Source organism: Carettochelys insculpta, chromosome 20 (genome assembly GCF_033958435.1).
Source record: "Carettochelys insculpta isolate YL-2023 chromosome 20, ASM3395843v1, whole genome shotgun sequence".
NCBI lineage: Eukaryota > Metazoa > Chordata > Testudines > Carettochelyidae > Carettochelys > Carettochelys insculpta.
The window spans coordinates 26,428,041-26,441,739 of record NC_134156.1 but is presented as its reverse complement, the minus strand read 5'-3'; the positions used below and the strand labels follow the sequence as shown (position 1 = coordinate 26,441,739).

General features: G+C 48.0%; 1 protein-coding gene across 1 annotated transcript in view; it reads right to left on the bottom strand.

Annotated features, from left to right (window-relative positions):
* Positions 1-13,699, bottom strand: part of ASPSCR1 (ASPSCR1 tether for SLC2A4, UBX domain containing) — a 133,548-nt gene that overhangs the window by 77,954 nt on the left and 41,895 nt on the right. Inside the window, exons 5-7 of the mRNA XM_075014451.1 lie at positions 8,720-8,777; positions 7,914-7,987; positions 6,382-6,817 (exon numbers count right to left, since the gene is read on the bottom strand). Coding sequence (XP_074870552.1) covers positions 6,382-6,817; positions 7,914-7,987; positions 8,720-8,777 — 568 coding nt within the window. The remainder of the gene's footprint in view (positions 1-6,381; positions 6,818-7,913; positions 7,988-8,719; positions 8,778-13,699) is intronic.

The window sequence follows — 13,699 nt, the reverse complement described above, 5'->3', positions numbered from 1 at the left end:
TTTTTTTTTTCCCCCCTCCTGTATGGGGGAGTATAAATGTCCAAGGTTCTAAGTGTAGCTCTCAAGTCCTTACTGGAGTGAGGGACTGAGTCGGTTGAGTCTGCAAACAGCTTTTGTGTATCAAAGGGAAGGTCCACGATCTTCGCCTGTAGGTCCCTCGAGACACCCGACGTCTGGGGCCAGGATTCTCTACGCATGACCACTGCTGTAGCCGTTGAACGTGCCACTGTGTCTGCCACGTCCAGGGCAATCTGGGCTCCCGTCCGCAATGCTGCGTAGCCCTCTTGAACAATAGCCTTTAACACGGGCTTTTTGTCTTCCGGAAGTGAATCCATGAGGGGAGTAAGCCCGGAGTAATTACCAAAATTATGGTTTGCTAGGTGTGCCCATAATTTGCCATTCTCAGTCGCAGGATAGGAGAGGAATATACCTTCCTGCCAAACAGCTCTAGCTTCTTAGCATCTTTGTCCGATCCCCTGATTTGTACTGAGAAGCCTTTGACCTCTACTGGGACGACCCGACCACCAAAGAATTTGGTTGTGGGTGACTGAAGAGGAACTCCATGCCCTTTGCAGGGACGAAGTATTTTTTTTTTTTTTTAATCCGCTCTCTCATTCGTAGGCGGAACAGAGGCCAGAGTCTGCCATATAGTAATGTCTGACTCCAGAATGGCTTCGTCCAGCGGGATAGCAATTTTGGATGAAGCTGGGGGTCTCAAATTTTTCAGGTGTTTGTGATGTTTCTCCCGCACCTCTGCCGTTTGAATGTCATCCATGACAGCCACCCTTTAAAACAGCTCCTGAAACTGTTTAAAGGTCATCCCGGTGAGAGACATCCCCGGGGGCCATGGCCTCGTCTGGGGAGGATGAGGAGGCACCCCTAAGGTAAACCTCCCTCAAACCCTCGGGTTCCCGCGGGCGATGACACACTTGCTCGCTGGAGGATTGTGAAGGAAAGTCTCGGGGTTCTAAAATTAACTCCCCTTGAGACAACTGTGTTTCCGTCCCCGATCAGGAGCGCCCACGGGGGTATTGAGCAGCCGGGTGGGGGGGCCTGCCCCTGGGTGCAGGCCTGTGGTTTGTCTGTGTCCAGCATAATAAGGACGACCATGGCAGCATGGGCAAGGGTCCGGAGATGGAGACCTGGACCACTCACGGGTTGTGTACCCCCGATGTCTGGGAGAGCGAGACCTCCGCGACGACACCGATAGAGATGAAACTGGCTTGTGATAGTACTCCAGGGGATCCAATCCCAGAAAATGGTGAAGGTGGCCCAAAGGCATGGTGACATTGGTTGGAGGAACAGAGGAGTTTTGTTTTTTTTTTTCCTTCTTTTTCCCTTGATGGGCTGGTGGAGACACAGGCCTTCGGTGCGGCGTGTGTATCACAGGGGGAGGGCTGGGTGCTAACCCAGAGATGGACTGCGGTGCCGGGTTTTTGATGTTGCCTGGCCCCTCCACTGTGGGGCCGGCACTGCCCCCTTCCTTGCCGGAGATCTCGGCCCCACTGTCAGCGCCGCGCTCGGCACCGTCAGCTGTGGTGCCGCGCAGGTATCCCCCTCCAGTGCCTGCAGTCTCCGTGCCTGGCACCCCTGCACCGCTGGTGCCACAGGGGTCTGTGCCGCCTGTGACGGTGCCGCCGCCTGAGTATGCGGCCGGTAGCTGTGTGCTCCGCTTGTCCTGCTCGCTGCAGATGCACGGCAAGGATCGAGCCAGGGAAAGTTCCCACCGTTTCTGCACTGAAGGTGGGGGGTCAGAGCACAGTGAGAACGCGGCCGGGAAGCCTGTAATTCCCCCAGGCGTCGGATGCCTTCGCTATGCCCCACAGAGGCCAGCATAGCTTCACGGCATGACTCACGCTGTGTAAAACCTGAAGAGGCCATTGTGGTGAGTCCTTTATTGTTAAGAGGGTACTTAGCACTTAATCCGTGCCTTTCCACCCCAAAGAGTGATAACCGGCCTGCGGCAGCAGGCGGCCTAATGGCCTTCACGTCCGCTCTTTTCTTCTCCACTCCTCTCTTTTTCCTTTTTTTTTGCTGGTATTCTCTTTGTCTTTGCTTTCTCTCTCTTTTTTTTTTTTTTTTTTTTTTTTTTTTTAATAACCGAAAACCAAATCACACGTGGAAAAGAAAAACCACTAAGTAATCTGACTCTGGCCTTAGCCTGAGTGGATTCCATCTGCAGCCGATGGCAGTTGAGAAGGAACTGGCGGGGACCGGATTGTGCACGCGGCCGGGGGCGCGCGGTGCGCGCTGGCGCATGCGCGATCCAGGAGACACTGCTAGAAGATTTCCGATCTGCGGCGCCAGGCGAGCCCGACACCTATTGTGAAGCACCCATGGGGACCACTTGAAGAAGAATATATGCATCAAAGACCATGTCGCCCTACAGATTTCCTGCATCAGGACCTGGGCTAAAAAAGTGGCTGAGGAAGCATGTGCTCTGCCCAAGTGGGCTGTGACACAAGCTGTTGGGATTTTAGCCAAATCAGACAATTGCGGATACAATTTGATATCCGAGATGTCTTGTGATGAGACTGAGACCCCCTTCATCCCCTCTGCTATTGCAACAAAGAGCTGGGTCAAAGTAGAAAGCTAAGACTCTGCATACAAAGAGGGCATGCATTGCTTGTCAGATGCTTCTGTGGTTTGGGAGAAAAGGCTGGGAGGAAAATGTCCTGTCCTAGGTGGAACTGTGCAATCACCTTAGTAGGAAGGATAGATGTGGCATGAGCTGCACAATGTCATTATGGAAAACGACATAAGGAGGTTCTGCAATAAGAGCTTTCAATTCTGAAACCATTCTAGCAGGCATAATGGCTACCAAGAATGCCACCTTACAGGCATGTGCAGAAGGGAGAACATGGCCATCAGTTCAAAAGTGAGGGCCATGAGTTTGGTGAGAATCAATTTAAGTTCCCATGTGGATATAAGCAGGCAGGAATAAGGGAAGAGCCTTCCAAAAACCTTTACAGAAACAGGTCACCATGAAAACAAAAAGCAGTCAAGTAGCACTTTAAAGACTAGCAAAATAGTTTACTAGGTGAGTTTTCATGGGACAGACCCATTTCTTCAGACCACAGCCATACCAGGACAGACTCAATATTTAAGACACAGAGAACCAAGAGGTTAACAATCAGAGCACCCTAAGTGGACTGGGTGAAAAGGTGAAATAGCATCAAGGGGGGACCTGAACAGAGGAAGGTGTCAAGCCTTGGGCCCATAAATGAAGGAAGTATTCCAGGGCAAAAGGTACAGGTGCTTCCATTGGGGAAACACATTACTGCAATCATCAGTAAAAAAAAAAAAAAAAAAAAAGTCTTCTACTTAACAAGGTAGGGAGCTTTGGTTCAGAGTTTTCTACTACCCAATAGTACTTCTTGCACTTTTGTTGAACACTACAATTCTAATACATTCAGCCACCTAAGCCACATGCCATGAGAGGGAGGCACTGAAGGTCGGTGTGTAGGGGATGCCCTCGATCCTGTGAAATCAGGTCTGGGTACAGTGGCAGAGCAACTGGACCCTCCACTGACAATTCTAATAGGGTGGTGAATGTTGGCATGGCCTTACTGGAGCCCACAGGATTACGTTGGGCCCATCCCTGTGGATCTCTGGCAGGACCTTGTGTACGAGTGGGCTCAGAGGGAACATACACATTAACTGTCCCTTCCGCACACACACCCTAGAATCAAAACATATCTGTGATAGAACCTGGACTGTAATTCAAGGACCAGAATTCTTCGCCTTTCTTCCTGGCACTGGTGGTGAATCCCACATTAGCAGAATTGAGAAGATGACATCTGATCTGATGGACCACTCATGAGCGAGGAGGGTTCTGTTGAGACTGTCTACCATTTCATTCTTCAGTTCCAAGAGACAGCAGGCCTTGAGGCGAATGGGATGGATTATGTAGAAATTCCAAAGATCAAGAGGTACAACCTCGCCCGTCCTGGCCTGTTTATGTAGAACGTGGCAGTGGTGTTGTCTGTCATTACCACCATGCATTGTCTCTACATTTGGAGGCAGAAATCTTGGCCCTGAATTCTTTGACACTGGTATGAAACTTGGAGGTTGTTTAACCTTGAGTTCCGAGATTCCTCTGATGTGCCCCCCACATCCAAGGTCCAAAGTATATGTCACTAGTATCCTTGTAGGTGACAGGGGGATTGAATGGGACTCCCTCACACACTATGCGAGCGGATCCAGCCACCAGATCAGTGTGATCAATAAGTTACTGAGGATTATAAATACCAGATACAGTCTGTCCCACTTGGGATATTAGGTTAAGGCAAGCCAGGCCTGACGTGGTCTGCAGCATAGCTTTGTGTATCTTACTACATAAGAGCATGATGCCATGTGTCCTAGCACAGAGAGGCATACCCTTGCCATTATGGTTGGGTACCGCATGAGAGATTTGATAATGTTGGCCACAGTCTGAAACCTGGAGTCCAGGAGGATGGCTCTCATCTAGACTGAGTGGAGAATCGCCCCAATGAACACTGTTCTTTGTGTGGATATCAATATGGATTTGTTCATTCTGAGAAGGCCAAATGACTGGAACATATTCAGAGTCAACTACAGGTGGACTTGTACTTGCTCCATGGAGCAGCCTCTTAGCATCCAATCGTCCAAGTATAGCTAGACCTGCATTTCTCTTTTGAGCAGGAAAGCTGCTATCACCAAGATGCATTTGGTAAATGTGTGTGCGGGGGTTGACAACTGAAAGGGAAGAACTGTAAACTGACAATGGTTGTGGTTCACTACAAAACTGAGGAAACGTCTGTGCGCTGGAAGACTAGCGATATGAAAGTATGCGTCTTTCAGATTGAGGCCAGCATACCAGTTACCCGAATTCAATGAGGGACTGGTGGTTGCTAGGTACCATGCGGAATCTCAACCTTTTCATAAAGTGGTTAAGGTCTCGGAGATCTAATATGCATCTTATGATGCCCTTGGCAATCAGGAACTATCGGAAGTACAATCAGGAAAACAATCAGTGCTGGCTAAGGCGAGAGCATGAATGGTACCATGTGGTTGGTGTTGAGGTGCTCTGCCCCATCCAAGGACTTAGGTCTATCCCTGGCCTTTGTTGGTGGGGAAGGAGCTCTGCAATCCCTCTGTGCTAGTGAAGGTGAGTGCCAAGAGGAAGAGGACACAAACCTATACAGTAAGGTCCCCACATTCGTAAACTTAATGTTCGCAAATTCAATTACTTGCAAGCGGCTGCTTGTGGCCACCACTTCCCTGGGCCTGGGAGCACCGGCAGACGCCACCTCCCCAGAGCCCCAAACAGGGATTGCCAGCAGTCGCTGCTTCCCAGGGGCTCTGAGCCTCCCCACACCCATATTTGCAAAAAATCAACATTTGCAAGGGTTCTGAACACGGAACCATCGCAAATTTAGAGACCTGACTGTATTGATGCTGGTTGGGCACAGAGGGGTGCCTTAGCATGGCAAGCTTGCCCCTGGATTGCAGTGCCTTTGGTACTGCTGGGGGCTTTTCTCACAGAGGAGGAACTCAGGTCTCAGTGAGCTCTATAAGGTCCCTTGCTGCCTCTCAGGAGTCTGGAGTGGATGTGGAGTTCAATACTTCCACCAGGTTCTGAACCCCAAAGATTAGCTGCCAGGTTAGAAGCACATATGACCTGAATCTAGCACCACTCACAATGGGCTGGTATTCACACAAAGAGGCACTGGGCCAGGCTGTGCTGGTTTTGGTAAGGCTATCCATTCTGCATGGGCACCAGCCCAGGCTATTGATGGCAGACCTCAAGCTGCATGTGATCTCATCTTTTCAGCTTCAGAGTTCTTCATAATCCCAAGAACTCCCCACAGCTTGCCACAGGTGCACATTTCTAATCACAGAGAAGGTAAGGAAGTCTCCATAAGTAACAAGCATATTTCAGGGGGAGAAGGCAGTAAAAATCTAGCCAGCTAAAGAACTTAGTCTCCCATCTCTGGAGGCTAGCATAGTATCTGACTACTGCATTTAGCCTTGCAGAGCGTTTACAATGCACATCATGCAACTGGTGCTACAGAAACCAATCCTTTTTTTTTTCTACTTTTAACTCAACCATGCTGCCTCCATTTGTCTAGTATACAACACATTTCAAACCCTAGAACAACTCCTCTGTCCCTTGGACAGAATACAAATTCCTAAATCCCTACCATTCACCAATCTCTGGAACTTCAAACAGCCCAGCAAGACAATGTCCTCAGTGTTAGAGGCTACAGGCCCAGTGGTGCAGTCCTAGGATGACAAGAAAGGAAATAACAAAACTGACAAGTTTTCTCTCTAGCTAGAAGGCTACAGTTAGGCAAGGCAGGATGAGAGGAAAGCCTCTGTACTCCAGACACCCAAAGAAAGCAAAGCTCCCCTTACCTGCTCTTGCTCCTTTAGCTGTACTTGGCTGGTCTTAGATTTCTTTGGCTTAGAAGGTCCTCCAGGGCTGGACAGAGATGTCAGCTTTGAAGACAGCATACGTGACACTGGAGAGTCTGCGGATACAGGGCTCCCCCCCAGACGTTGTCCATCTCCAAAGAAAGGGACAAATGGGGTATGTGCAGGATCTTCAGGAGACCACAATTCCCCCAAGCTGTCCTGGGATTCTTTAATTGAGTCCTGCTTGTGTGTATGGTTGTTTAAAGAGAAGTCCACATTTCTGTGGTCTGAGTCCTTTGAGGAGATGCTTGTGTTAAGCAATGGCTTATCCACTGCTTCTTCAGTGGAGACTGGGCTCTCTGGGACCTTGCTAAATGGGACCTCTGGGTCCACAGCTGCCTCCTGTACAGAAGAGCCACATTTCTTCATGACAACCCTTAAAAGGAGACATCATGGAAAGAAGTAAAAGTCAAATCACTGACACTGGAAGAACTGTCCTCCCCCTCCCAAAATGCCCTAGACACAGAGGAGACTCCTGGAAACAAAAGCCATAAAACTCTTCAAGGTACTGCCTTAGGATGAGGGATGTAAAATCCTATTTAATTTGATGTAATATCCCATGTAATACCCCCTTTAATTAACCAATTAAGCATTCAGTGTAACCAGTTACCAAATTAAATGGGTAGAGGAGTGAGGAAGACTACTCCAGCCCAGTCAGGTTGGAGCATTCCCATTCTTGCAGAAGGGGCTCCAGCTGGGCTGGAACACCCCTGCCCAGAGTGCTCCTGGACCAGGCCCACCATGGACTAGGGCTGTTCCAGCCAAGCTGAAGCACCACCGCAGTTAAGGACTGCTCCAGCCACCACTGGTTAACTGTAACCTGTAAGCCTCATATATTTAGAGGGACTCTTACTGGTTAACCAAATAATCATTAACATCCCTACTTAGGACGGCTAAATAAAATAAGTTCTCTTTATTTATTTTATTTATTTTTACTATTTACTTTACTAAAGAACCTAAGAATGGTCCACCTCCCCAGAGAAAACCTCCAGCCAAGAAACAGCAACATTTATCCGTACAGCCACCAATACGCTGAGCAGGTGGACTGGCTAGTAGATGTGGAATGAAAAATCCTACATCCCAGCCAGCAAGAAGTATGGAAGGCACTGTGAATTTAATATGCCTAAAATCCAAAGTAGGAAACATATGGTAGCATCCTTTCTGCAGTCAGAGGGACTTCCGCTTTCAATTTGTTTGTTTTACTCAAGAGAAAAAAACAAATCTGCCAAAGCCCCTTTAATCTGCACACTGGTCAATGCCAGCATCTGCAGCTGTTTCCCACAACACATCTGGGCAGCTGTTTCAGATAAAACAGGCAAATACAATAATTACTAAGTGCCATGATGTTTCTCTCTGAACTTTTTTAATGCATTTTTCGATACTTGAAACAAAACAAATGTACCACTAAAAAGTGAAAAATTATGAGAGAAGAAGAGGAAAGTGCTCAACAAGTGCCCTTTGCTCCTCCTAACCTGATGATGGCATTGCCTCCAGTCAGACCAAGCGACTTCAGTGTCATCCTCTCCAGAGCATCTTTCCCTGCTATCTGCAACAAGTATAGAAGCAGAGAATTATGGCACGTGTTTTCTAGAGAAGGCAGCCAAGGAGACTGTGCTCAGAAACAAATGCATCAAAGCCAGCATTGTACCATCTAGAGGGTAGCACACAGGAACCACTTCTGCAGGTGCAGACAAAGCCTCCCACCACAACTTACGCAAATGTTCTGTATTATTTGTAAGCACTCTAGCTGCAAACTTAGCTAGACATACATGGCCACATCTGAGTTCTTTTCAGAGCCATTTCCACCCAGAGATGAGTTAAAAGGCTACACCTTTAGGCTCTGAAATCATAGATTCCATCCACGTCCCTCTCCCCACCCAGCCCTGGAATAAAGAGGATCTGTCCATAGAATTCAGAAGGAGATGATGGGGACAGCTGGGGAAGTGAGACTAAAATGCTCTCACACCAGATATTAAGCAAAAATGTTAATGCTACAGAGATCAAAACAAGAAGAAAAGAAAATATTTACTGAACTGAAGTAACTGTTGTGACTTGAGCTTTAAGAAAAGTTAAAAAAAAATACGAACAGGTGACTTAGAACATTTTATTGGCTCAGAGGCCTGAATGGCTCAGGGTTATGTTCCAGCAGGGCTTCAGTCCATATACATACATCAGGTTTCAAAAAGACCAAAGCTCCTCCACTGCCCCTCAAGAAAGCTGAGAGGGCAAACATTTTTCAGAATGGAAAGTAGAGGTGGGTTCTCCTTATTTGACTTACCTCATCTCGCATGTAAATACAGACTGGCGAGAATTCACAGTGCCGCTCCACATACTCCCTGCAAGGGAAGGAAAAGAAAGTGCAGCAGTCTGTATGACAACCCAACCTCTCAAACTCACGGAATGAGACAGTACTAGATAAGATCGGGGTCACTTTCTACTCTTACCTACATCACGGTCAATCCAGAATAACACCACAAGGTCAATAAGAGCAGAATTTGGCTCAAAACATCCACTCTTTCTTCAAATGCAGACCCCATGTGTCTAAAAGTTAATCTTGATCCTCATCCTGATTTTGGGGTAAGGACAAGGGACTCAGAGAACCTGATTTTCCTTAAACTTTGGACAAGTCACTCTCCCCATCCTTCGGTTCCCCATCTCTAAATGGGCAACAACAGTTTTTCATTTTTCTTCATTTATGTAGCTTAGTTTAGCTTGTCTATTACAATTTACACTGTATTCACTTTGCATATTCTTACTATGTATATGTACAGCTTCTAACGAAAGGAGTCACCAATAATAATCTAAAGAGAGGGATAACGCAGTTGGGTCTTTGTACCAGACATACACTATGGACAACAAAAAGCAGTCTAGTAGCACTTTAAAGACTAGCAAAATAGTTAGTCTTTAAAGTGCTACTTGACTGCTTTTTGTTTTGATAGTGTATAGACTAGCACGGCTTCCTCTCTGTTACTATGGACAACAGTATTATTTCATTTATTTTGGAGAGTAAGGACTTGGAGACCATACAGAAGGCAGGTGAAATACCCAAAGTGTGAGACGAATACATGGCTCAGAACTTTGGGGAGGCAGGGCATACACCAACAGTGTTGTAGAGCTGATCACAAACTTTGCAGGAGGAGATGAGGGAAATAGGTACTTCAGAGTCAAGAAAGGAGTCAAGTTTTGGACAACAGCAGCAGCTGCCAGAGAAAGTGATGCTTTTCTTCTTTTCCAAAAGAGAGAAGCATTTCTTTCTTGGGCCTGTTCTACACTTTTTACATAGATCAACACGACTACATGACTCAGGGATGTAAAGAATCCACCCCGCTCAGCAGTGTAGTTATGCCAACCTAACTCCAAGAGCCACACAGCTATATTAGTGGCAAAATGCTTCCATCATCCTAGCTATCATCACTCATGGAAGTGGTGTTCCTGCAGTGACCAGAAAGACAGTTATCTGCTTCATAAATGATGTTCCAGACGTATTGCTCATGTTTATTCCATGTTAGGTCTGGTGCTCACCACATGCACCAGTGCCAGAAGTTTTTCCCCTCACTGGTACCCATAAGGGAGCAACTCTGGTGCCCTTTAGATTGGCACCCATACATCACAGTGTAAAGGTGCTGCCAGCTCCCGTAACTTTAATTCCTTCTTGCTGGAAACTCCAATAATGGGGAGATGTCATAAAATGGACATGAGAAACATCTTGCAGAAAATCAATCACAAAACGAGTAACTGTCTTTTCATTTCAGGTTAGGTGACTCCCAAGCAGTATCAATGGAGGTGGGCAGGAGTTCATGGATGTTCAGCTCTTGGCACCACTCTGCTGAATCCAGTGTACTTTCCAGCCTGCTGAGTGATGACAATGTGGCATGAACATTTGTACCAAGGACCATATTGCTGCTCTGCAGGTGACCTGGATGGGCAAATGCACCAGGAAGGCCGCCGAAGATATCTATGCTCTCACTCAGTGGGCTTTTCGTCCACGAGTTCGTTTACCTCGGGTCTACCATCACTGACACCCTGTCCTTGGAGACTGAGCTAAATAGGAGGATCAGTAAAGCAGCCACAACTCTGTCCAGACTCAACAAGAGAGCGTGGAATAACAACAAGCTGTACACTCACACCAAAATGCAAGTCTACAGAGCCTGCATCCTCAGCACACTCCTTTACGGCAGCGAGACTTGGACTCTGTATGCCCGCCAGGAAAAAAGGCTGAACGTCTTCCACTTACGCTGTCTCAGGCGCATCCTTGCAATATCGTGGAAGGACAGAGTGTCCAACACTACTGTCCTTGAGCAAGCTGGAATCCCAACTATGCACACCCTCCTCAGGCAGCGGCGGCTCCCCTGACTTGGCCACGTCCACAGGATGAATGATGGAAGGATCCCAAAAGACATCCTGTATGGCAAGCTAGCCTCTGGCAAAAGACCTCCCGGATGCCCCCAGCTGCGCTACAAAGATGTTTGCAAGACAGACCTCAGGGAAGTAGACATCAAGCCAGACAGCTGGGAGGAGCTGGCAGATGATCGCAGCAGATGGAGGCAGGAACTATACAAGGGCCTTCAGAAGGGTAAGGTGAGGATCAGACAACTAGCAAAGGAGAAGCGAGCCCACAGAAAGCACAGCAAGGACCTGCCAGACACCCATTACATATGCAACAGACGCAACAAGGACTGTCACTCTCATGTGGGTCTTCACAGTCACAGCCGACGCTGCAAATGAGGATGCCAAACGGAACTACGAAGGGTGCGATCCATAATCTACGTAGACTGAAGGATGCTACTACTCAGTGGGCTTTACCAGAGGCAGTGGCAGAATTTGTGCTAGCTCACAACACGCCCTGATGTGAGACATAATCCAGTTGGAAATGGTTGGACAGAAGAGTGGGAGGCCCTTCATCCAATCTGCTGTCACAATGAAGTGCTGCAATAATTTGTGTAAAGGTTTGGTCTGCTCCAGGTAGAACACCATTGCCATCACCAGGCCGTACAAATGCCTTTCCTCACTAGAATTACGCAGTTTGGTGCAAAACACTGATAGGAAGACGTTCTGATTCATGCAGAAGAAAGAGACAACCTAGGAAAGGCAGGCCAGATGAGACTGCAGTTGTACCTTGTCCTTATAAAAGGCCATGTAAAGCAATTCCAAGGACAGTAATTTAGTTTCTGACACCCTCCTATGTGTTGAAAAAGCTACCAAGACAACCTTCCAAGACAGGTGAGAGCCCAGAAGCACAAATGGTGGTCTAGTAAGCCTGAACAGGACCTGGCTGAGGTATTGTTGAGGGACAGACAGGTTTTTTTACAACAAAAAACAAACATTCAAGGCCCCCTCAGGAAAGAGGTAAACTTCTTGTGTGAGAACACTGAGGAGCCTTGGACTGGTGGATGAAAAGCTGAAATGGTGATTAGATGGACCTTGATGGAGAAAAGGACTATGCCTTGCTTCTTCAGCATGTGCAGGTAATCTACAGAATATCCTCAAAGTTATCAGGAATGTTATGCTCAGAGGGCCAGTGGGAGAACCTGGCCCACTTTGCCAAGTAAATCAACCTAGGGGAGAGTTTTCAACTCACCAAGAGGGTCTCCTGCACTTCCCCAGAGTAGGCTTGCTCTCCAGTGTTTAATCATGCAGCATCCATTGCATGATGTGAAGGGAAGCAAGACTGGGGTACAGAAGGCAAGCACAATCCTGAGACAGGAGGTTCTGGCTGCTGGACAGCAGCCTTGGAGGGATACTGTTAGGTCCAACAGCATACTTAACAATGCTGGTGTGGCCATGCTGGGGCAATCAGAATGACTTGAGCCTTGTCCATCTTGATCTTTGACAAGACCCTGGTGACCAGCAGAAACAGCAGAAACCAATACAGCAGCTCCCCAGACCACAACAGGAGAAATGCATCAGAGAGCATGCCCCTGTCCAGGGCCTCAAGAGAGCATCAGTGTCTACCTGGGGAGTCCCACACCCCTGGAAAAGTGACTGCATCAGTTTGGGGTGACGCAACCACTGGTGGGGAGAAAGGATCTGCTCATTCATTCCAGCAACGCATTCCTGTCCACAGGGAAGTGACAGGCTTCCAGGTGAATTGCATGTTGAACACAAAACTACCAGAAGCTCAGCACTTCCTAACAAAGGGACGATGACCCTCCATATCTAGTGATATTAAACAAGGGAGACTGCATTGTCTGTCAACATCCAAATCATGTGGCCAGAGAGGTTTTGAAGGAACCTCTCTCACACTAGGCAGACTGCTCTGAGTTCTTTGGTGTGTGAAAGACTGAAAGCAGTGGGCTGCAGGAGCCTGATAGGGGCAGATACACCAGGAGCTGGGTTAGTGGGTTTCTGTTTCCCACATCTGAAAAAAAAAAAAAAAAATTGAAGCTCATTAAAAGCTGGTCTGCAGCAGCAAGGTAATTAGACACCCGCAGCCAGTTAAAAACAGGCTCAGCTTTAAAAGGGTCTTCTCAGATAAAGGAAGGGGAAATAGAGGAAAAACAGACTAGAAAGTGACACGGGAAGACTGAGGTTTAGAGGAAAGGGACGACGCAGCCAAGTACCTGGGAGAAGATGCTAGAGGGAAGCAGTGGGAAAGGTGGTACAGGGAAAGGCCTCTGTTACTGGGGCAGAGGAAAAGCCCATCAGCTGCCACTATTTAGGGTCCCTGGGCGAAAGCCCAGGGGAGTGAGTGGGTAGGCCTGAGATCCTACCATCCTTCCCCTGAGATCCAAGAGTCTGTCATCAGTGACACCGAAGGCCTCAGGCTTTCCAATGGGACTGATGAGGACAATCTCAGGATTGGCCCACCACTGTAACATAGTCAGTAATGGAGGTCTGACGGTGACAACCCTGTCCAGATGATCTCTGACCAGGGTGTATATCATAGCTAGCCATTGCTGTAAAGGCTGCATACGAGAGATCCCAAATATATGTTGTGACAAAGTCCCTTGTCAGCCTCTGTGGGTCCCTGTGCTTCCTGGCAGATCTGAGCTGCCTCAGAGACTCACGGAGGCCCCCCTCTTGCCCAGGCCCTTCCAAAGGCAGGGGTCTCTGCTTAGCGAGCCATCCTCATCATAGGCAGGACCAGTACAGGGAGAATAATACCAGTCCCCTTGCAAGCCCATGCGGGCTCCAGTAAAGTGATTCCTCAGGGGAAGGGTGGGGGGAGTCCAGACCCACCCTCTACCCTGGACTCCAGCCCAGGGTCCCTATGAGAATAAGAGGCAACCAGCAGGACCTTTACCCCTGCCCCAAAGTA